Genomic DNA, 24,466 nt, shown 5'->3' with positions numbered 1-24,466 from the left:
CTATTGCCTCTGGTCTGGGACTTGGAGCATGTTGAGATTATGTGTGCTCCCTTTAAGAGCAGAGTCTGTTTCCTAACACCCCTTCCCCACCTCCCATGCTCCCAAATATAAGCTCTCCTGTTTTCAAAGCTAGACATTCTGGGGGCTTGTTTCCTGGTGCACAACCCCTTGGACTGGGGAACCTGCTGTGGGGCTTGGACCCATTGCTCCTTGGGGAGGACCAGTTGTGATATTCCTCCCATTTGTGGGTTGCTGACTGAGTGATGTGGGTCCTGACAATACTGTGTCTCCGCCCCTCCTACCCCTCTCATGTCGTTCCTTTATGTCTTTAGTTTTGGAAAATCTTTTCTGCTAATCTTCAGGTTGTTCTTATAGATAGTCGCTCTGTAAATAGTTGTAATTTTGGTGTGTCCGTGGACAGAGATGAGTTCAGGGTCTTCCTACTATACCATCTTGGCCATCTCCTCTATTCTCTGTAATTTGAATGCCAGGTGGAACAGTAGAGAAAAGAGAATATATTGTAGAGAGAAATGGCATGACATTTTAAAAACCGTCTATTGGGATACTGTTAACATCTCTAAAAATTTTTTTATTTTTATTAATTTGGATTATTTTTCTTTAAGATCTTTGACTATCATTGCTGGTAGCAGATGAATAGAAAATTATCCTGAGTTTTCTATTTGTGGACTATGTTAAAAATAAATTTAAAAGCTCAGATACCTGAGGAAGTATCTCAGGGCATAATTGTGCAACAAAATGTTTTTATACTTTTCTCATTCTTAGATGGTCATGCAAATAGTGCTGAATTATTTTAAAGGTAATTATTTCATTCAGGGCAGTTTGCTTTATACAATGCAGGATTGAATTTTATTTTTCTCACATCTTGAGAGCAAGCAATGCAGTCTGCTCTGTCCTTTTGTCTCCTAATTTGTTAATTTAGAATTTTCCTAAAGAAGTTCCTGTAAGATGGGTAACTGTGGGACACTATTATTTTCTTCTTGTTGAATATTCCAAATTGCGTGAGTTTCTCTTTTCAAAGAGAGAATATTTAGTTATTAAGAGACTAGTGAAGTTATAAAACTGTAATACTGGAAGTATTTTAAAATCATTAATACTCTAGTGTTTGGAAGAGATAACTAAACTGCAGATTAGGCCTCATTACCTGAGTTTGATAAAACTTATTTATTGTACCATATGAAGAAGACAGCAAAACTTCCATTTTTACTTATTTTTTTAACTCAATCTCTTTTTCGTTTTCATTTTTTGTGTATGTGTAATATATACATAGTACTATTTATATACATGTATGTGCATTGTTTATATATGTATGTGCAGCTACTCAAGTTAGTTGAATTGAAAACATTAAGAAAGGGAAAAAGTGTCATATTTTAGAATAAGAGTGGTATGACATCTTTGATCATCTTTGCTTCCCTAGTGAATGATACTTTTTAACAGTAGCCTTGAATACTTGTTGGTTTTGAAATTGTTTTATGAGTATTTTGAAAAATTACTTATAAAAGTAGATTATTTGGAGTAATTTCTTTCTGAATATGAACATGCAATGTATTGCATGCAATTTGGGACAGTCACCAAAAAGCAAAGAAGAAAATGGCATCTTAATCCCATGACCCAATGATAATTGCTTCCAGTCATAAACACATGTATACACATACACGTAGATACACACACACAATTGGGATCATTCTGTATGTAATGACTTAAATTTTTTATTTTGAGAAATTAAAATAATATAACAAATACATAACTAGATTTAAAAATGAACATTCCCTTCCTCCTCCCCTTCCCCCTTTCCCGCTCCTTCCCCTTCCACTATAAATTCTTTGATAAACATATTTCTCAGGATAAAAATTTAAAAGTGGGATTCTTGTGTTAAAATGTGTGACACCCTTCAGGTTTTACAGTTTATATTCCCACAAGCCTGAGTAGCCTTTTCCCCTCTTCTTTAGCCATCACTGGTTATCATGAAAACAAACCAAGAAATCTTTGACAATTTGATCAGTTAAACATCTCACATTTAACTTGGGTTTCTTATATTACTAGTGAGGTTGAATATTTCCTCTTTTCCCCTTTTTGGCAGCCAGTATTCTTTTTGTAAATTGCTAACTTAATGAACTCTGTGTGTTTTTCCATCACAGTGTTCAGATTTTTTTAATATGGATTTATAAATATTCCTTATATTTAAGATTAAAATCTTATCTATTTGTTATATACATTTTTATAGCTTTTCATTTATCTTTTATAGTTTGAATTTTTATGTAGTCTAACCTAATGCTTTTTGAAAGTGGTCTGCAGTCCCAATTCTGATCCCTGATGAAGTTTTCACTAGTCTTTGTTGCAAATGTGAGCGTAAAGTGTCTGACTGCACGTTCCTGTTTCTCATACTTTTTTTCCTCTGATTTGAGGCTTAGAAATTCCTTCTTTATTCTGAGAGTCAGATAAATGTTCATTTATATTTTTTTCTTAATTCTTTATGGTTTTGTGTTCTGCTTTTATTTTTTTTTTAATAATGTGGAATTTGGGATAGATAATATGTGAGGAAGGAAAGGATCTTCTGCCGAAATAGTTGATCAATATTTTAGAACCTCTCTATCTAACCTTGAATCTGTCATCTAGCTATCTGTCTCTTAGTGATTTGAAATGTGACCAGTAGCACTTTTTATTTTCTGGGCATAGCGTTTTGATGGGTTGTGTATTAAACTTGAGAGACAGTATAGTATGGTGGAAGAAGCACTGAATTTGACTGTACAGATATGTATTTGAGTCCTAGTTTATTTATTAGCTATGTGACATAGGCAAATAACATAATCCTTTTAAGCCAGTTTCTCAGTTTTTAAAAAGAAATCACCTTTATATAATAGAGGATACCTCTTGTGTCTTGTAGGCTTGATATATGGATTAGCGTAGAAAATGTATATGAAAATCCACCTTATTATCCAAGGCTTCCTGAATTAGATACTAGCATCTAGCTCCTGTACCTCTATCCTGCTTGAAAAATCTCACTGCATATTTTGGTATAGTTCATTTAGTGCCGAGGCATATCTCATACCTACCACCAGTCTGGTAACCTTTCCAAAGGAGGATGGTTTGAGCTTATTGTTCGGAACCCATTCTGATATGTATTGGTCATTGCTTATTACTCTATCATATATGGAAGTAACAGCCACATATGGCTATTCAAATTTAAGTGAATTAAAATAGAAAATTGAAAATTCATTTCATCAATTGTACATTTCAGGTGTTTTATAGCTACATGTAGCTAGTGGCTACTTTTTGGACAGTGCAGACGTAGAACATTTCCATTATCAGACAAAGTTCTGTTGGGTAATACTTCAGTCTAGAACTTGAATCATACTTAGGGCCTTTTCTAGCCTATTGAATTGAGGGCAGGTAAACAAGCAAAAATCTGAAAGGAATGGAAGGTAATGGGTTAATGAATGGGTCAAAATGCAACAGCATATTAAAAGTTATATGAAAAATATAACTTATTAAAAAAGCCTCTCAGAGGGAAAAAGAAAACATTGTTTGAGTCTGACTTTGTTTAAAGGGTCATGGAGGAAAAAATAAAACATTGTTTGAGTCTGACTTTGTTTAAAGGGTGCTGGTTCTTAGGAGTTGAATGTAATCTCCTTTGATTTAGGCACTTCATCAGCTTATTGGAGATTTGCCTATATTAAATTTTACGTCAAGGTGATTTGCTTCAACTAAGATGTTTCCGGTTTTGAAGGCAATACTAGTTAGTCATAGAAGAAAAGGAAAAATAGGGACATATGCATAGAAAATAAAACATTAAGTTTTTTTAGAAAATTAAAAAAATCATATATGCTTTTTAGTGAGTTTTAAGAATTTAGCACTATAAACAGCATCTAGTTCATTATAATGCTAATTATGTAATGTAGGTATTTAGAAAATGCCTAAGATAGGGAAAGATTTTCAAACATTGATTGAGCTGTTTAAGGTGGGTGGGGGAATAAATGAAATGGTTCTTGAAGTGTTAATGTCTTAAACAAGAAATCAGCAAAATTTCAGTAGAAATTCTATAACAGTAATAAAATCAATGAACTCAGAGATTTTATCTCCAGGTCACCTCTGGAAGATCAAGGGCTGAATATGAGCTGACTTTGGAAGTCTTACATTTTGGTGGATTTGATAAGGAATTCCTTTAAATAGACAAAGTATCCTGCTTTTAGTGGAAAATTCATGCAGTTTTATTAAATCTGTTTGTTAGTGTATCCCTAGCAGTTAGCAAAATGCCTGAAAAGGTACTAAGTACTCAATGAATAGATTTTGAATGAAAGCATAAGTCAGTTGAATTTGATATCCTGGAACTAGTTACATAAAATTTAGTCAGATATAATCTAACTGATATAATCAGGATACAAAAATATCCTGAATAAAGTTCTCAGCTTTATTTACTTGCCTTATTTTAACTGCAGCAAATAAGAAAAATATAAGTCTTGACATTTGAAAGTGCTTCTATGAGATTTAGGCAGCTTTGAGGAATCTTTTGGGGAATATTAGGAGTCATTTGATAATATCTTTAAAAATGTTTCCAGGGGTATTTGTTATGTTCCCTCTTTTAACACCGTTTTCTTAGTGTATAGTTCCTAAGAGCAAGTATTAGCATTAGATACTTCTTGCTCGTTTGAGGATGAGATTCACGTGATTGGTGGGTATGATTATACAATATTATTCTTTTTAAAGACAAGCAGCTAAGTTAAAGACTCCCTATAAATCTTCATAATTTGCATTTCCTCTTCTCTAGTGTATTCTGTTAAATGAAATGCCTTTGGTTTCTTTCATCTTAATTTTATTAATGAGAACATTTTGTAAAAGTTTACATATAGCGTGTATACTAAGCTGTGGGAACACACATATGAGTTATCCTTTGTTCTTGCCCTCAAGGAGTCTTACAGTTTAAGGGAAGACATGTGGCAGAAACATATTCTACCAGTGCATAATGGTGGAGTTCAGAACATGCTACCCCAAAGTATGGCACCTTCACATATTGAATATTTTAAGCAGAAGGAATTAGAGCAACAGCATGTGCTGGAGGAACTTCTGACCTGCCTCTAAAGCAGGTCATAAAACCCTCATGAGAGGTGTCCCTATACCTAGAGGAAAGGAGCATCTTTAGCTCCAAAGGTGAAGGAACATAGAAATCTGAACGAGAGATAATGCTAGTAAGTTTTTGTCAATTTACTATACTCTTTCCATGATATTCCAGTCTTCATCAAACTTGGCATAAGAACACTCAGGTTTGTTTCTTCGGGCCTTCATTTGCTTATGAAGGCTCCAGTGTTGAGTAAAGTTTACATTAAATAAACTTGTATGCTTTTCTCTTGTTAATATGTCTTGTTAGAAGGATCCCAGTTGAAAATTTAGAAGGGTAGGGGAAAAAGATATTTTTCCTCCCCTACTATATGTATTGACCGTATTTAAGCAATCAGAAACAAAAAACAAAACTATAGCTAAGCAGTAAAATTAAACAAGGAAGAAAATTTTGATATCAAAGCCATTTCCAAATACTTAACGGTAGCCCCCCCTTCCCAATTATGAAAACAATGTATGGTATATTCAAATAGTATAAGAGATACAATGAAAAGTAAGTCTTTCTCTCATTTCAGCCTTTCCTCAGAGGCAACTAGTTAGAAGTTTTATGTGTTATTTCTAGACATTTTAAAAAACATATAAAAACATTGATGAGTGTTTGCATACATATTTTTAAAATATATTGGAGTACATAATACATATCTGTACTGTGCTTTTTAGCATAACGTTATATCTTGGAATGTTTTTCTTATCACTATGTATCTCATTTTTACTGGTTGCATGATACTGTGGAAATTTTTAACCAATTCATTTCTGGCGAACATTTAGATTGGTTCTAGGTTTTTGCTGTGACAAGTAGTGCTGTGAAGTCAAGGAGATAAAAGAGATGTACGTGTTGTGTGTGTGTGTGTGTGTGTGTGTTAGTATAGTGGTATGTATAATTAAAACAAGGGCTGAGCAGAATCTTAAACTTTCAGTGATGTACCTAGGCAGAATGTGTTGGACAATAAGATAGACCCTAAAGTAGTTCCCATGATCCCTGCCTCCTGGTGTTCGTGCCTTTGTATAATCCCCTCGCCTTGAGTGTGAGCAGAATTTGTGACCTCCTTCTAACCAAAAGAATATGCTAAAGGTAATGGAATGTTACTTTCCTAGTTATCTTACATAAGACTCCATTTGGCTAGCAGACTGACTATCTACATCATTGGCTTTGAATCCTACTGCCATAAGGAAATGAATTGTTACAATCTCAGTAACCTTGGAAGTGGATCCTTCCCCAATTGAGCCTCCAAATGAGGATGTAATTATGGTTGACACCTTGATGTAGCCTTGTAGAGGACCCAGCTAAACTATGCCGGATTCCTAACCCACAGAAACTAAGATAGTATATGGTATTGTAAGCCACTGGGTTTGTGGTAATTTGTTATGTAGAAAGGAGGTTGTTATGTCCAAATGAGAGAAAAAATTTAATTTTAAGCTTCTTGGATACAGCAAGAATATTCTGGTAAAAATAACTGAAGGAGTTTTCAGAGAGGTTAGAAACTAGGATGATTTGTCTGTTCTTCCAGAGATTAAAATTTACTTTTAAGCTGAGTGAAATATTTGTTTTACATCATAGTTACTATAGGAATGACATAAGGTTTTTTTTTAATTAATTAATTTATGTATATATGTACGTATGGCTGTGTTGGGTCCTTGCTACTGCGTGTGGTCTTTCTCTGGTTGCGGTGAGTGGGGGCTACTCTTCGTTGTGGTGTGGGGGCTTCTCATTGCGGTGGCTTCTCTTGTTGCGGAGCACAGGCTTTAGGCGTGCGGGCTCAGTAGTTGTGGCTTGTGGGCTTAGTTGCTCCGCGGCATGTGGGATCTTCCCAGACTAAGGCTCGAACGTGTGTCCCCTGCGTTGGCAGGCGGATTCTTAACCACTGCGCCACCAGCGAAGTCCGATGACATAAGGTTTTGATTTAGCTACTGAAACTGTTGCCAGCTATTGTGTTCAAAGTACATGGCTCTTTGATGACCCTGTAAAAGTCTAAGGAAATTTTAATGTTCAGTAGAACAGGGGAAGGTCAGGTGTACCTTGGAGAAATTGGGAAAACTCAAAATGAGTAGAAATCGTATCCTCACTCATTCTTCCCCTGTTCCCTGTGTTGTGATTATTTTATAATTATTATTTAAACCAGGACATGGATGATATCATATTCACTTTTTTATTCCAGCCATCTAGCACATTATAGATGCTCAGTAAATGTTGAGCGACTGTCTAGGAATTCTCATCGTCTCTGGTGATCTCAAAAGGCAAATGGAAAGTTATAAATGAACTAATGAAATATTATGCAAAATTTGTATTTGGTAGTCTACTAGAGAAAGTCAGCAATGTGCCCAGCACTGTGTTATTATATAAGGTGTCCTGTCTTATTTATTCTTTATAATAATTTGATTGGCAGTTATATTAGTAATAGATAAAATAATGGTAAAGAGAATTGTATTATTTTCTTCATTTCACATTTAAGGAAATTGAGGTCTTAGAGGTTAAGAAGCTTGTACAAAGTCATACAACTTAGTTTTATCTGATTCCGAAACCTTTTCTCTAAGTCACTTACTATTGTGGCAGAAGTAGAAAAATTCTCACCAGTTTTCATGATCAAAAATGTGTGTGTGTCATTTACGGCAGTGGGAGGGTGGCTGTGGATTAAGTATGCTTGGGATGGTAAGGGGGGCAGTGTGATGTGGGGGTTTTGATCCAAAAGTGCTTTAATTATGTCATGCTAATATGTTTGACATTTGTAAATATTTATTAAACATCTCTGCTGCTGTTTTTTTCTTTTTAAATTTCAGTGCAATAAAATTCTCTTTCTGGTGTACCGTTCTTAGGAGTTTGGACAGAGGCATACAATTGTGTAACTACCACCACCACCACAATCCAGATACAGATAATTCCATCACCCCCCAGAATTACCTTGTGCTATTACGCTCTAACCTCTTGCTGCTCTATCTATAATCCCTACAGTTTTGTCCTTCTGACAATGTTATATAAATGAAATCATATGGTATGGAACCTTTAAGTCTTGCTTCTTTCATTTATCATAATGCTTTTGAGATTCCATTTTGTTGAGTGTATTAGTAGTGACTCCAGTTACTTACATGTTGTATCATTAGATGCTGTCCCATCTGTGTCTGCAGAGCTGTTGTTTTTCTTTAATCTTTCTCTTTATTCTATGGGTTGGGTAATTTATTCTATGGGTTGGGTAGTTTTCAAGTTCCTTGATTGTTTTTTTGTTTTTTGGTCATTCCATCTGCTATTGTGCCCATCTAATGGATTTTTCATTTTAGTTCTTTTCAGCTAGAGCTGAGTTTTCATTTTTTGTTTTCACTTATCTATTGAGATTCCCTTTCTGCCACTCATTAAGACCATTTTCTTGTTTTATGCTTTGAATATACTTTCCTGTAATTGTTTAAGTATATTTATAATATGTGCTTTGAAGTCCTTATTTGCTAAATCCTACATCTGGACCTACTTGGAGTCAGTTTCCATTGACTGCCTTTTTACCGTCTTGTTTCTTTGGATCTCGTAATTTTTGGTTGAAATTTTTGGTGTTCTTTTGAGGATTGTCAGGGTTTTTTTTTTTTAATGTATATTTTAAAAATTTATTTATTTATTTTTGACTGCATTGGGTCTTCTTACTGTGCACAGGCTTTCCCTAGTTGCAGCCAGCGGGGGGGTCTCTTCGTTGCGGCACGTGGGCTTCTCATTGTGGTGGCCTCTCTTGTTGCGGAGCGCAGGCTCTAGGTGCGCGGGCTTCAGTAGTTGCGGCACACGGGCTCAGTAGTTGTGGCTTACGGGCTCTAGAGCGCAGGCTCAGTAGTTGTGGCACATGGGCTTAGTTGCTCTGCGGCATGTGGGATCTTCCCGGACCAGGTCTTCAACCTGTGTCCCCTGCATTGGCAGGAGGTTTCTTAACCACTGTGCCACCAGGGAAGCCCAGGGGGTTTCTGTTCTAGTGGACCATTAACTTGCCTGGACTCAATCTGCATACTTTGTTTCCTACACAGTATGAGACAGCTGATATCTGTGCTCAGTTCTTTTCTTCCAGCTACTTGTTTTTTTAGCTTGGTCTCCTGGGGAGTGGGGTAAGGGTTAGTGTTCTCTTGCACCTGTGTAGTTTGGTGGTCAGCCAAAAATTTGGGCAGAGATTATACTCAGATTTTGGAGCTGATCTGCCTTGTGGTTCCTCTACTTCTGGGGATTCCCTCCTAGTATCTATTTTGTCTTTCTGTAGTGGTCTCTGCTCTCTGACATCCCAAGCCAGTAAGGGCTTCAGCTTTCTGCTGCTTTGGCTGTATGGTTGGGGAATACATTCAGTTTAAAAAGCATCAAATTCATAGATCTTACGCCCTGTAGCTTTCAATTCTTCTATAATCCACCATAGGGGCTACCTGGGGTCTCCCCCCATGCGTGTGTAATTTAACTGAGCAGAGTTTATGCTCAGATTTTTACGCTTCTGTGGTTCTTTCATTCCCAGTATGTCTGCCTTAAATTTCCAGCTGCACTTCCAGCCCTGAATTATTTTCTCTACCACTTTGAGCTGTGTGGCTGCCTTCACCATATTTGTAGGGGGTGGGGAGGGCTCTCAGCATAAAAACTTAAAGCTGATCTCATGGTTCTGTACCCTTCCAGTTGGAGTTTTTCAAGAGTAACCTCTTTTGGGCTTCCCTGGTGGCGCAGTGGTTGAGAGTCTGCCTGCCGATGCAGGGGACGTGGGTTCGTGCCCCGGTCCGGGAAGATCCCACATGCTGCGGACTGGCTGGGCCTGTGAGCCATGGCCACTGAGCCTGCGCGTCCGGAGCCTGTGCTCCGCAACGGGAGAGGCCACAACAGTGAGAGGCCCGCGTACTGCCAAAAAAAAAAGAGTAAGCTCTTTTTTTTACTACTGTATGCTTTGAGACACTTTCCAAAAAAATGCTATAAAACAATTAAAAATTTTTTTAATCCAAATTTAAATAATTGTTATCTGTATGAGGCTCACATGATCAATTCTCTCAGCTGCATTTGCAGGAGGTTCCTTTTCATCCCTCTGGTTCCTTTTAAAAGCTGCTTCCTCTTGTTCTTTTTCTTTCACAGTTATATCTATATCATGTATTTTGTGTCTTCAAGCTGGTACAGTCTCTCTTTTATGCCTATAAGGAGAGAAGCTCATCAAATGATCCCTCAAGTTTCTGGCCCTTCAGAAATTCTTCCTACATCTAGACCCCTAGCATTCAGGTGTTTGCTCTTTTAGTCTGCCAATCTCAAGCGATTCATTTGCCCTGGGGGGCTATCGCTGCTTTTGGTCTTTTCCATATAGGACAGGTTACCTTAGGACATTTTGCTAGCTCAGGTGCCTTCTTGACTACCTCTTGGTCAGTCTTCCCCACTCCCACCTCTGGGTATTTGGCTTTCTATGCAGCTGAAGGCAGTCCTTGGTGTCTGGCCCTGGTATCACTATGTGATTCTGTTCTATTCACTTTTTTCCCTCTCTATCAGGTCTTTCTCTCCAGTAACCACCACACACTTTGTTTGCCAAGTTTGAGAGATAAAAATAATTTCACTTAACAGAAAAGCTCTTGTGTAATGACACTATTTAGAGTGAGATCTCAGTAGTTTGCACAAAGCCACAAGATGGCTGTGTTTAAAAGTGACATCTGGGGCTTCCCTGGTGGCGCAGTGGTTGAGAGTCCGCCTGCCGATGCAGGGGACACGGGTTCGTGCCCCTGTCCGGGAAGATCCCACATGCTGTGGAGCGGCTGGGCCCGTGAGCCATGGCCGCTGAGCCTGCACGTCCGGAGCCTGTGCTCCGCAAAAAAAAAAAAAAAAGTGACATCTGTTGGCAATAAGGAGCAAATATATGAATTTCTGTGTACTTCACTTGCTACAGTATGGAAAGAACATGGGCTTTCAGTTAGACTGGGATTCTCATCTTAGCCCTAAGATTTCCTCATCTATGAAACAGGATAGTAATATTGGGTTGTTTTGAGCTTTAAATAGGAGAAAGTATGTAATCTTCCTAGCACATTGATAACAGGAAGGACAGCATAAATTGTCTCTGGACACTGTCCTGTTTTTTTTTTTTTTAAGGTCTTCTGTGGGTCATTGCCATTAATTAATAGTGCCTGGAAATAGTGTCCCTGGGAGTACTTACTTATGATACTGTAGTCTTGAAGATTCTGTCTCTTCCTACCCCCACCCCCCTCCTGTTTTAAAGGTAGTAATATCCAAGAGAAGGAGAAGCAATCGACGCACTCTTTCCCAATTGACTTTTGGCAGTTTCCTGAATGTATGTCTCTAGCCAATAGGCCCAATTGTTCCAGCCTCTGTATGGATTATTTCTAGATTATTTAGAATTTACATTACTTCTGTCATGCCTAAAAATATTAGTAATGAATTGTTACATATTGTCTAAGAACTTTGTTTCCAGTAGTCCAGAAATTATTTTTTGGTGATTACAAGATCCAAACCAGATCTTTAATTTGCCTAATATAAAGTAGACATTGGGGATCCAAGTGTCAGATTTTGAAGAACTTTTTATGGTATGGAGTTCAGATCAGGAAATGAAGAGCCATTAAAAGTTTTTAGAAAGATAATTCTGATTATAGCAGAGCTAATATGGAATCGAATGGGGTAAAGAGGTCAAGTAAGAGGCTTATTCTTAGCTATTAAGGGTTTAAATGAAGACAGCAGCCTTATGATTGATAAGGAAGAGAAGGAGTCAAAAGAAAAATTTGAAGTTAGACTTGATGTTGGGAAAGGAGAGGTCAAGGATGACTTCAAGATTTTTGATTCATTGTATGTTATGTGTAAAACCTGGTGTTCTCAAGGGTTTGATCCTATTTCTTTGCTGTCTCCCTGGACCCAGCAGATGAAGATGGAATCCCAAAGAACACCCAGGATATGGGGTTGGAGGGTGGGGTAACAATGCAAGACTACCCAGGTAGGAGAGATACACAAGTAAGTGGTATAGAGCTGTTAGTGGAGTCTTTTCTCCCCATGCTAGGGTGAGGTTTTTTGAGCAGAAGAACGACATCCAGCTTGCTTTTAGCATGTGTAAATTTCTTGGCATGTTATATTAGCTGTTCAATAAGTACATGAATGAATGAATAAATGAGTGAGTGAGTGAAATAAGATTAATATAATGTCACTGAGTATGGCGTAGAGATTGGTTAAAATATAGATCATTAGATGTTTCAAAATAGTATATAATGTGTGTCGTATGCTTTTTATTTGTTTGTAGTTAAATCTGTAGCATTTAAAAATGTGCTAGCATGTGTAGGCAAACACAGGCATATTTTTTCCAGCTACCTTAACTTGAATTTCACTTCTTTTTTGTTTGTACCCTTGCTATTGGGAGTGAGGAGTGGGGTGAAATCCTTCACATGGTGATACTCAAATTTTATTGACAAGTGAAATGTAAACACGATTTTCTAGTTGACTTTTTCGATAGCCTTCATCTGAACATTCTTTACTTTCTTGTGGCTGGCTATAATGTACATGTTGTTAATTTCAGTAGGATTGATTAGGAATTCATACTGATATTTCCCAGCTACTAGATATGTGCCACCCACTGTAAAATAGTGGAAAATATGAATTGGAATTTACCTTATTCATTCCTTGTGGTTGTATTTTTTTAGTCACTGTCTCCCATGGTTTAGGATTATTCTTTACTCAGTGGTCTTCTGTGGGTTTCCCGAAGGGTGTGTCTTACAGTTAAGGGTTAGGAGCTAATGTGCCCTTTAAGGAAATGCTAATGCCTGAAATAGCTTATTGGAAGACCTATCCAGTAAGGAGAAAATGCTCTAAATCTCATTCTACATAACCTGCTAAGCCTCTACATCTTTCATTTCCCTCCTTATCAGTTTTCCCTACTATTCTTTTTTACCTTTTTGGTCTCTCTTGGTCTGTGACCATTTTTTCCTAACTGACTTCCTGCTTTGTCTCTCTGATTTATTCTTTTTCACCCTTCTCTTCTGCCTCATCTTTTCAAGACAGATAACTAGCTATAATACCAAATTGAAGTTTTAAAGTGTTTCTTATTTAGTAAACACATTTTTATTTTTCTAATTAAATGAAATTGAGATTTTATTTGTTTTCATAACAATTTGTGGTTTTTATGTTCATTTAACATCTGACTGATTTTTAATCAGTCATTCAGCGATCCTTCAGGAAAGGTTTCCTTTTCCAGGAGTATTCAGCAAATAAACTGCATCATTTGCTAAGGAATTTGAATTAGCCATTGTACAGTTCTCCTCCTTCCCCCTTTATTATTTTTATTTCACTCTTTGAGCTACTTATTTACATATTTATTATATTAAAATGTTAATTTATTATTAGATTTTTCAGTTGTTTTTGGAAAGAAAGTACTAAGTTAACTATTAAGAAAAAAATTCTAAAGTAGCAAAATAGTTTCTCTAAAATAAAAGTGTTTCTTTTAATGAGCTCTGAGATAGACTCACAATTTTCATGAGTTTATCTTTGGCATTTTTTGGTGAAATTGTACTGGCATAATCTATACAATTCAGTGAGGTACAGTATTTTCTCAATTCTGGATTCCCTTTGACTTTTTTTTTGGATGGAGAATGTAGGCATCCATCCCATTACCTCTCATCCCTTTGACTTTAATGCATAAATCCCTCCTCCCTTCCCTCTATCAAATCTGGCTTGGAAAAGTATATACAAAGCATACAGAAGTGAGTGTCAGGAAACCTGGGTTCTAATTCAGTTTACATAACTGTTCAAATTGTTTAACCTCATTTGTTTTTTCTTTTGGTGTTTGCAATCTCTAAAAGTCAAATCTGACCTACTATTTCTAAACAGAATACTCTAGTCTGAGCATTTTTCAAGATCAAGACTTCATGCTATATAGTAATAAATTCTCATTGTTCTTTATAATCCTGCTGTTGACCAACATTGTGACCTTTGGCAAAGTTACTAACCTTCTCAGACTGTTTTCTGTTCTGTATATGGGGAGTATAATACCTACCTTGTAAGTTGATTGTGAAGATTAAATTGGGTAGTGAATATACTTTAAAGTGCTTAGTTCAGGTATTTCGTAAAGCTGTTGTTAAGTGAGTTCTATAATTTTACAGGACTGTAGTAGAACTAACAGTCATAAGCCTCACATATGAAAAGGCATAAAATACATGAATCATATTGATAAAATGTTTTTTGATAATTGCACTGTAAGGAAACATCAGGATGTTTGCATACTTTTAGTTTTGAACAAATATTAAATTTCTATTCATGGTCTTTAACTTGGTTAAAGAAATAACAACATTGTTATCTGGTCTTACTAGATGCTTTGTTAAGTATCTTAAAATTTTAGTGATTAAGAAATGTGTTCCAAATGAAATTTTGTCTGAAAGAATCATTCTGTGGAGTTGTTTTTGTCTCTTTTGGTTCTGTATTGATGTTTGGAAACATGAGGTACCCAAATGTCAATAAGTATGTTTACTAAATACAAATAGCACATTATTAAAATGTTGTATAGGAGTAACAAATTTAATCGAATAATCAAATGAAAAGTACCTAAAAAGGCTTTTGGTGTTTATTTTAATCCGATTTGTGGCATTTTGTGTGTCTGATGTTTTATAATCCTGTTCATCACTTTAAAAAATGTCACAGTAATGTCAGAAAGGATACAAAATTCTGTGACTTACTCTGCATGGAATAGATTTAAAGGTCAACACTACTCTTTTATGTAGGTTATGGGTGCTTCATGTGTGCTTTCAGAGCAGTAGTGTGAGGAAGCTTGAAGTGGGATGGCAGGACGGCCTCATCCTTATGACAGTAACTCCAGTGATCCAGAGAATTGGGATCGGAAATTGCATAGTAGACCTCGTAAACTTTATAAACATTCAAGGTAGGTAGAAAGTATGTATTTCACATGTCAAAGCTCTGCTAAAACTGATTTTTATGAAGAATCAAACTGCATTTGGTGTGGCCAAGTACTGTCAGGATGGGAGCCAGTTTACAAAATATATGAATGTTTGCATTTCTCCTTAAATAACTTTGAGGGAAACAGTTTTTCATTTTGATTTTCTTATATTTGTATTTATATGAATTTTAATTTCTGTTTCTAAATAATGCTAAAATATCCTTAGTTGACCCCATGAATAAATGCTATAGTTCATTAAACTGGGAAGTCTGGCAAATCAGGTTAACTCTTTGTATTTAAAACTCTCTAATACGAATTTATTTTGTGCTCTAAATACATTGTGTATGATAATTTATAGGCTTTTGTCAGTCTGTGCCTCTGTACATTTTTAACTATGTGAAATTATGTTGTGTTATCATTGTGATCCTAATAGTAAAATCAGTCCATCAGTGACTTGCCTGGTTCATTTAAAGTTTGCTGCATTAAGTGAAATTCAGTTGAAAAGTTTCAGCCCATTTATACATTATTTTTAAAGCTTTCATTTTGTGCTATGTGACTTACGGGGAACACCTCGTTTAGAACACTTTATGATCTGATATTTTAAGGTGTTGACACCTCATAAACCTCACATAATGTGGATATGTAAGCATGTTTTCATAGAGAGTTGTGCTTTATGAACATTTACTTAGGGGATATTATTGAACGTTTAACTTACTTGAATGTAAAATTCTCCTGATCACTGATAACTAATACCAGCTTTATTGAAAAAGAATAAAAACATGCCGTGATACTGAAATCCTTTTTGTAATTTTAAAGAAATGATTCAGCTACTTTTATTAAGTTATATACATGGCTAGAAAATATGAGTGACTAGTACTATTTAAGTCTCCTGACAAGATGTGTACCTTTATTGTGGACTTTTAATGTGGTGAGGTCTAAAATGAAGACGTTGAGTTGACTTTATTTATTTATAAGTACACACCAGTGGTGTGTTTTTTGGTTTATTTGTTTTTTTGGTGTGTTTGTGTGTGTGTGTGTGTGTCCTTCAATTGGTGCTCTAGTTCTTTTTCTCCGTCCTGTTTTACATGGATATTTATTTTGTCTTTGAGATTAAAGAGATATTGGTTTTATCTCATTAAATATGGGGCTTTATTTATATCTGATGTTATATACATTTTTTCAGGTGAATTATATCTTATCCTTGCTAGTTCTTAATATTTTTCTACTGATGTACAAGACTTTGTTGTATATGAAGTCGTGACAAGGTGAAAATAAACTATTGTTTGCTTTATAAAAGCTGTGGGCATACAATGGGAAATGTTTATTAAAAAACAGTACTTTTAAAATTACTGTTATTTTACTTCAGTAAAAACAGTTATCATAGCTCTTCTTGATTTCTATAGCATCAGTATCTTTTTGGTGCTCTTTTTAAAAAAGATTGCAGTAGTATTGGTTGTTTAAGTGAAAAATATTAGAGAAGTAAATGAATACCAATGTATTGATTTTTTTTTTTAATGGAAAGACCGTGAAATCCTTTGACCTTATCTTAACCTCATTCATGGAAAAACTTCCCAAGGGAAAACAGTTTACTTTTTGGGACCTCTTGTTCCTATGAACTTACAAACATGTAACTTCAGATGCTTTAAAAATATATTCAATTTGACTTTTTTAAAATGGTAGCTTTTGAATTAATAGTAAATTAATTGAGCAGAATTAAAAACTAACAGCAGCAAGTATTCTTGAGAACCTGTGCTCATTTCAGGAGAGATTAAGTAGTTCGTCAGGGTACCATCATGGAATGCTTTAATATCCACGTATGGAACAATTAGAGGACAATAGAGCACTAAACTGTGGTAGTGAGTTGCAGTAAAATAAGAGTTCAGAGAAGGAATCAGTGTCAGTCTGAACAGGTGAAAATGAGACTTGAACTAATCCTTGGATGGTTAGGTAGATGGAGGGCATTCCTGCCAGGGACCTTCTGGAGATTACCTTGACTGGATCTAAAGGTAGAGCTCTGTGAATAGTATTACTGTCCCCATTTAACAGATGAAAAAAATGAGGTTAATAAACTTGCCCAAGGCCATCCAACTTATAAATGACAAAGCTAGAATTTATAAACAAGCTTCTTCTTTTTATTTTTAAAAATTTTGAATAACTTATTGTGATACATTTAAAATACATATACAGTAGAGAGAACAGGTATAATGAACCCCTATGTATCCGTTCCCCAGCTTCAAGTTATCAACTCATGGCTGATTTTGTTTCATCTATACTTCTACCTACCCGCATCCTTTTTCTGAATCTTGTGTATTTTATTTAGGGATGTTTGAGTAGAAGGAAGCCAGATTAAACACTGGCTTAACTTAGGGGTTTATTTTTCTTGTACACAAAAAGGCTTCAGTATATTAGGGTCAAAGGTCTTTGATTTTTCTTGGTGTTTCCTCACAATCACAAGATGGCTTACCATAGTTCCAACTGTCATGTCCACCTTCCAGACAAGGAGGAGGAGGAGGAAGGGAGACGGGGACGATGGGAAAGAGGTTTCATTTATATCAGGAAATTAAATTTCTCAGAAATTTCCAGCGGGATTCTGCTTATATCAATAAATCATTGTCTAGAACTGTGTTATATGGTCATCTCTGGATTATGGAGACTGAGAAATATAAGTGCTCCCGTTGCCACCTCAAACAGAATTGGGGATTTAAATTTACAAAAACTAAATGTGTCAGTCTGTTAAGGCTGCTATAACAGAATACCATGGACTGAGTGGCTGTATTATAAACAACAGAAATTTATTTCACATGGTTCTGGAGGCTGGGAAGTCCAAAATCAAGGCACTGGCACATTTGGTATCTGGTAAGGGCTTGCTTCCTGCTTCAGACCACCCCTCTTTTTGCTGTGTCCTCATATGGTAGAAGGGACTAGGGATCTTTCTGGGATCTCTTTTATAAAGGTATTAGTCCCATTCATGAAGGCTCTGCCCTCATGAGCTAATCACCTCCCCTCCATATACCATCACGTTGGGGGAATACATATCAACAGATGAATTTTGAAAATAAAAACATTCAGCCTTTAGCAATAAAGAAATAAGCATACTTTATTGGTTCAGTTTTTGAGGATTTTCAAAAAAGTTATTTAAATTTGCTTTTTGTTCTGTTCACATATTGGAATAGCCTGCTTTCTAAAATGTTTTTCCTTTGATTTTTTCCCCCTTTACCTTTCCTTATTAGCAAGGATAAAAATAAATTTCTTAAATTATAAAGGTAACAATAATAACTACTATATACATGTACTTACCTTGGAGGTTTGAGGGTTTGGTGGGCATTGGGTTATGGTTTCTCTTTTACCTAATACAACTTTAAGGTACTTTCTTTTCTGATGTTTCTTTGAATGTAGACTTAATAGGTATAACTCTGATATAAAAGACAAGGCAGGGAAACTGATCTCAGGGTGCCTGCGATTCCTCTGCAAGTGCATACAAATGAATTAGATAGCTGAAAAATTACTGAACTTTATTTCTTTCTGACTAGTAGTTGTATAGTTAATACTTATATTGAGGGGTTTGGTAGCTTGCTGAGAGGTTAAAGATCATTTCAGTTGAAGTTTATTTGGCTTGAGTTATGACAACTTTCTTTAAATTAGGAGAGTTTTTGCTATTTAAAAAGGAAAAAGAAAGAGCACCTTTTCTGTGTAACTGATGTTAAAATGCCCTAGAGTGACAATATGCTAAAAGCTCTTGCATATTTGAATTGGGTCGAATACAACTATTTAAAACTCAGATCTGCAATCTGCTCAGGTTACTAAAGACAAATGCATCATACGTTCAATATCAGACTTTGCCGCAAGGGGTTCATTCTCACATAGAAGTACGCATGCTCCTTTCTTCTGAGACTGCACGAAGATTGAGCTTTCCATTTTCCTTTTTAAGTCACTCTTTAGTCCTAGCAGCAGTTTAGAAATGGAAAAGTTTGGTTGCTTTAAAGAGTAGTTCCTTAGTGGGTTCTTAAAGTACAGATAATATTTTCTCTTCAGTTCTAAAGAGAAGTTTTACTGCCCAGAATAGGTACACAATAAAATATTGAAAGGAAAAAAGAAAGTTAGCTGCATCCTAGTTTTCTAAAACCTGGCAAGCTGGCAGAGCTAGAATTAGCTTTACAGATGGCATTTGGCAACATATCTACATATCACTAAGCCCTCATCTCCTGAGTTTTCTTCATCCTGTCTATCAGTTACAATATCCAATCACTGCACAAAGATGGAGAAGTGGGACGATCACAGCTCACACGATGCTGTTTGGTTAGAAACGTCAGTGCTGCACAACCCACGGCTGAGTCAGTGTCTGTGAGAAAATAAACTGAATTAATATATAGCGGGGGTTGTATTTCTGAACATTTAAAGCCTAAATAACCTCAATAGCATTATTGCACAGTAGAGGGAGGAAAGCTAAAGGAAGTCTGTAGACAGGTGAGGTAGGGTGACTGGGAAATTTTCTCATTGTTCAGAGGAATTCTGAAGATGATGGAAATATCAGATGTGCTAAAGTTTCCTAGTAATGCCCAAGGATGCTGACCTGGCTTTCAGTGCTGCATTGTTTGAAAAAGCAGAGTCCCTTTATACTCTGATTTCAAAATTTTTTTCTTGTTTTTGTGTGTCTGCCTTGGCATATACTAAAGTAAGGTGTGTATTCATTTATTACATGATAATGCTGGCTTATAATTCTATACATATATGAGAGAGGTTGAGAGAGATATGTTTAGCCTTTGTTTCATTATGATCATTTATGTTTCTGAATGTTAAAGATCATATGTCTTGATTGTCAGTTTAATGGCAAGTTATTTAAAATAAATGTGTTTTTATTGTTTCTATGGGTTTGAGGCTTTGTTTTTTATTTCATTTAAAGTCTTAGTAGAATCTTTATGTAATTGAGAATGCATTATGTTTGATATTGTTTCTTATGAATATCATAAAATTTATTTAAGGAAAAACTAATTTTGAAATATTTTTGATATATTTGAAAATAAAATTCAAGATAGAGAAATGAAATAATTTCCTAAAGAAGAAGGTGAATGTATTTTTACTTTTGGATGAATTAAGGATTAGTTGAATCACTTTATATATATTTTACAGAACTGAATGTATTTGAATGATAAAGTTTTAACTGGTTAAGATGACTTTTTTCCTAGTTTTTTGGAACACAGGCTCTGAATAGATGATCTAGATACTGCCACTGAAATAGAGAGTAAATCAGATAAGTTTTTGGATTGCTGCAACTTGATTTTCAACCAGAAAATGTTTCTAAATGAAGATAATTGTTCTTGCTATGAGATTTTAAGTCTTGACTGGTAACAGTGCTTACTTTATTAGGAAATTTTGGCACAATTTTAAATAATTTGACTAATGGCTTTTTTCTTTTGTCTTCATTATCCCTATCCTACTGAGCCTTCATTTGGTAGGGATTTGGGAGGATATACAACATTTTAAAATTATTTTAAATGTTATTAAGTAGTTTATAACATTCTTTTCCTTGAAATGTCAGGAAGTTCTTGTGATTTCCCCCATTTTATTTCTAAAAGTTTGAATGTTCATCTTGATGGTTATCATAACTTATTTGTATAGATAGGCTAACTGGTGGTATCTTATTTTGGCTTTTTTTTTTCCCCCTGGTTTTGTGTCCAGAAATGTTTTTCTAAGCTTGCTTTAGTAATAGAGTTATAAAAGCAGAAATCTCATGCTAGACTTATACTTTATAGAATATTATTTTCTCTGGTTCGGCTTATTTTAAAAAAAATAATGCCTGTGTTATTATAAGAGTAATACATATTCATTACATAAATTTGATAGATACAGAAGAGCACATAGAATAAAATTAAAATGTTCTACCATCAAAAGAAAAACTTTAAATATTTTCACGTATAACCTTTTTTCCCTGTGTATATATAAAAATGTAAATTCACACATAAACACTTAAAAATGATTTTGGGGTATTACTGTATACACTGTTATATAACCCATCTCTTGTTGTTTTCTTTTTCTTTTTTAATAAAAAGCAAACTTAATCATGAACGTTCCCTTTGTCATGAAAGTCTTCTATAGCATAATTCTTGAGAACTGCATAGTGTTTTATGTATATCTATTTTGTAATTTATTTCACCAATCTGAGTTTTTCTGATTCGTGATCAGAGAAAAGATCAGCTTGATTCCACAGCATAGATTTCTCTAAAAAGGAAGAATGTCTTAAGGAGTTAAGTAAAAAATACAATTTTGATACTTTTCAGAAGGAAAAAGATTCTCAGTGTGATTATACAATGAATTCTTTAAAGATATGCACACTACTTTTAAAACAAAGGAGATAAGATTGCCATAACAAAGTATAGAAAACCTTCTTAAAAATCAGGGAAACAGAACTCAGACAAGCTGAGACTTTTAAGAAATGCAAAGGCCAACCAAAAGGGTTTCTTATATTACATTTTGAGAAGGAAATCAGTGAAAGTGTAATAATAATATATGGCAATGAGGTAAGAAAAAAATTCCTCAAGTCTTATTTAGGAGCTTCTTTGTCAGAGAGGAAAAGCAAACCACCACCACCATCAATAATAATAGCAAAGCAAACATTTCTAGTAAGGACAGAAAACCAACATGAATATAGAGATAAGTAATGCCTCTAGCTAAATGAATTGTCTTCTGGAACATCTTACAATTAAGAAACTGACTGTAAAATCTTAAAATTATTTATATTATTTGTAGTCTTTAAAGGTTTTAGGAGAATACAAGAAGTACTAAAAGATGAGGGGTTCTAGGCCTGGTTTTGAAAAAGAAGATTTTAGAGCAAAAAATGAAGGATAGTTTATGACTGACTTGAAGGAAAAAAACAGGTTAAAGATGATCCAGAATGGGTTTGCTAAAAATAGATTGTCAGAACAACTTTGATTTTTCTCTGATGCAGTTGGTAGCCTAGTAGCAATAGGTATTTGGACTTAAACTTAGGTTTTGGTAAAAAAAATTTTTTATATCCTTGGGTGAAGGAAAAATGAGTTAGCCACTAGTTGATTGTTTTAATTAATCAACACAGTTTTCATTTTGAAGGATCCTCTCCAAAGGTTTTTGATCTTGGAAGGTGGCTTTGTTCTTTGCTTTTGTCTTATTGCTCAAATGAAGAAGGCAAATTATCAAATTTATAGGTGACAGTGAAGAAAGAAAGATCGTAAATAAAGCACTAAATGATCCATAGTGATCTCCAAGTCTGGATTGTTGGACTAAATTTAAATGAACTTTTGAGGCATATACATAAGGCCTGAAAAACACTAATATACACTAAGTTAGCATGGCCTTATATATAGCATCACATTTGGAAAAGACTTGAGGGTAGTTCTTGGCAGTAAACTTGATATGAAACAAAAGTACAGTATGGCTGCCATCATCCCATCTTCTCCCCTACCAGCCGCCCCCCCCCCCACCGCCTTAGAAACCATCTTAACGAATGGAAAGGAAGGTTAGAGCCACTTCAGTACTCCAAAGTGTTGTCTTTACTTCTTTGTATATTCAGAAGGAAGGATGTGAAGAAATTGGAAGTCTTGTCAGCTTAGGTAACTAAAAATTTAGAGGTCTTGAGGACATCTCTGGTAGATGTTAAGGAATCTCACAATAAGAGCTGTCTTCAAATATGTGAAGAATTATCATTTGGATAAGAAACGACTGAAGTTTGAGTCAGACTTGTTTAAGGTTAAAAGCATGAGCTGCAAAATTGTATTCCTTTGGTCACATCTCAGACCTGCCACTTTCTTAGCTACATGATTTTAGGCAGGTTTTTAGCCTCTAAGCTTTCATTTTCTCAACTGTAAAATGGGTATGGTTTTGAGTATTTAATGAAAATATGTGTAAAGTGTTCAGTATTGTGCCTGGCATATACTAAATGCTGAAATGTTAGCATTGTTATTGTTGTTGTAGCAGATAGAATTAAGACAGTGGTTCTCAACCAGAGAGGTGATTTTACCCCTCATTGAGCATTTAGCAATGGCTGAGGACATTTTTGGCTGTTACAACTAGAAGGAATACTAATAGCATCTAGTGGGTGGAGGCTACTGGGTGGGGGCCAGGAATGTCAAAATGATGACTCTGTCCTCTTTACCTTGTTTTATTTTTCTGCATAGCACTTATCAGCATATGATATTTAATATATTTATTTATATATGTTCTATGTTTTTCTACACTAGGATGTATTAATTTTAAGGGCAGAGGCTTTCTCGGTTATATCCACCAGGGCTAGAATAATAAGTAGCATATAATAGGTGTTCAGTGACTATTTGGTAGAGTGACTGCATGATAAAGCTAAAAACATTGCTAGAGAAGAGGATAAGAATACTTTTAGTTATTATAGGGTATAGTTGTCATTGTGTGTTGCAAGCACCTAATACTTATTGATGAATTAAAACCACAGTAGTTTTTAGAAGTAAAAAAGTTAGCAATATAACATTTAGATATTATAACTCCTATTCAGAGACTCCTCAGTTTGGAGAGGTTCTTTCCTAGCAACATCTTCCTTTATTAAAGTTCAAAATTGAGAAACAAGGTAATGGACATTTAAAAAACGCAGAAGAAACCTCCAGCTCCTTTGCTGTCTGCATGAAAGTAATTATTGTCAGTTAGGAAAACCTTTACCTTGATAGTAAAATGTTAAAAGTTTGGCCATTAAGGGTTCCTTTTCTGTCAGAATTTTTAGTATCTAGGTCTTCATTTGACTTCAAAGAAAAGATGCTCTAAGTAGTCATACAACAGTATATCAAACTCCCTTGCTGTTGCTACTGCTTCTGCCTTACTAGAGTTGCTGATATATCTGACAATGGGGTTTTAGGAAGAAGAGGAAGACTAATATTAAAACTATTCTTGAGCTATATTTCTTGTCTTTTTGTGGGGAAATCTGGGACTTAAGTATCATTTAAACTATTTCTATGGAAAATATGCATCAACATACTTAAAGATGACCTTTGAGTAGCCCATTCCTCAGTTGAGAACTGCCCTTTCAGTGATTAGCCTTTGTTTCTTGGGAAACTGATCATAAATTAAGAACAAAAGCTTATAGAAAAGGCAAATTGACAAAAAAGGGGAAAGAAGGGAGAGAAATTTGCATTAAATATGTTGAAAATAGATTTAAAAGTTTAATTGCATTTCTTATATCATCACAGTTACTGACACTTAACATGAGGATCAGCAAACGTTTTCTATAAAAGGCTGGATAGTAAATATTTTTGGCCGTATGGACTACATAGTCTGTCACAACTCCTCAGTTTTGCCCTTATGGAGTGAAAGCAGCCATAAGCAATATGTAAATGAATGGGTGTGGTGTTCTAATAAAACTTTATTTACAAAATGAGGCAATGGGTTGAATTTGGCTTTGTTTGCCAACTCTTGACCTAACACATTAAAAATACTTGTAGGGCTTCCCTGGTGGCGCAGTGGTTGAGAGTCCGCCTGCCGATGCAGGGGACATGGGTTCG

The 24,466-nt window shown here is 35.3% G+C and overlaps 1 protein-coding gene across 2 annotated transcripts in view; it reads left to right on the top strand.

Annotated features, from left to right (window-relative positions):
* Window positions 1-24,466, top strand: part of BTBD10 (BTB domain containing 10) — a 71,866-nt gene that overhangs the window by 11,449 nt on the left and 35,951 nt on the right. The window contains exon 1 of one of the 2 annotated variants that reach the window (XM_082845262.1): window positions 14,762-14,960. The exons of the other annotated variant lie outside the window; for it this stretch is intronic. Within the exon in view, the coding sequence (XP_082701388.1) occupies window positions 14,860-14,960 (101 nt within the window). The 5' untranslated portion in view covers window positions 14,762-14,859. Of the gene's footprint in view, window positions 1-14,761; window positions 14,961-24,466 lie in introns of those variants that run through there. 2 annotated transcript variants of the gene reach the window in all.

This window comes from Leucopleurus acutus (genome assembly GCF_964270905.1).
Source record: "Leucopleurus acutus genome assembly, chromosome: 8".
NCBI classification, from domain to species: domain Eukaryota; kingdom Metazoa; phylum Chordata; class Mammalia; order Artiodactyla; family Delphinidae; genus Leucopleurus; species Leucopleurus acutus.
This window is presented reverse-complemented; position numbering and strand designations above follow the sequence as displayed.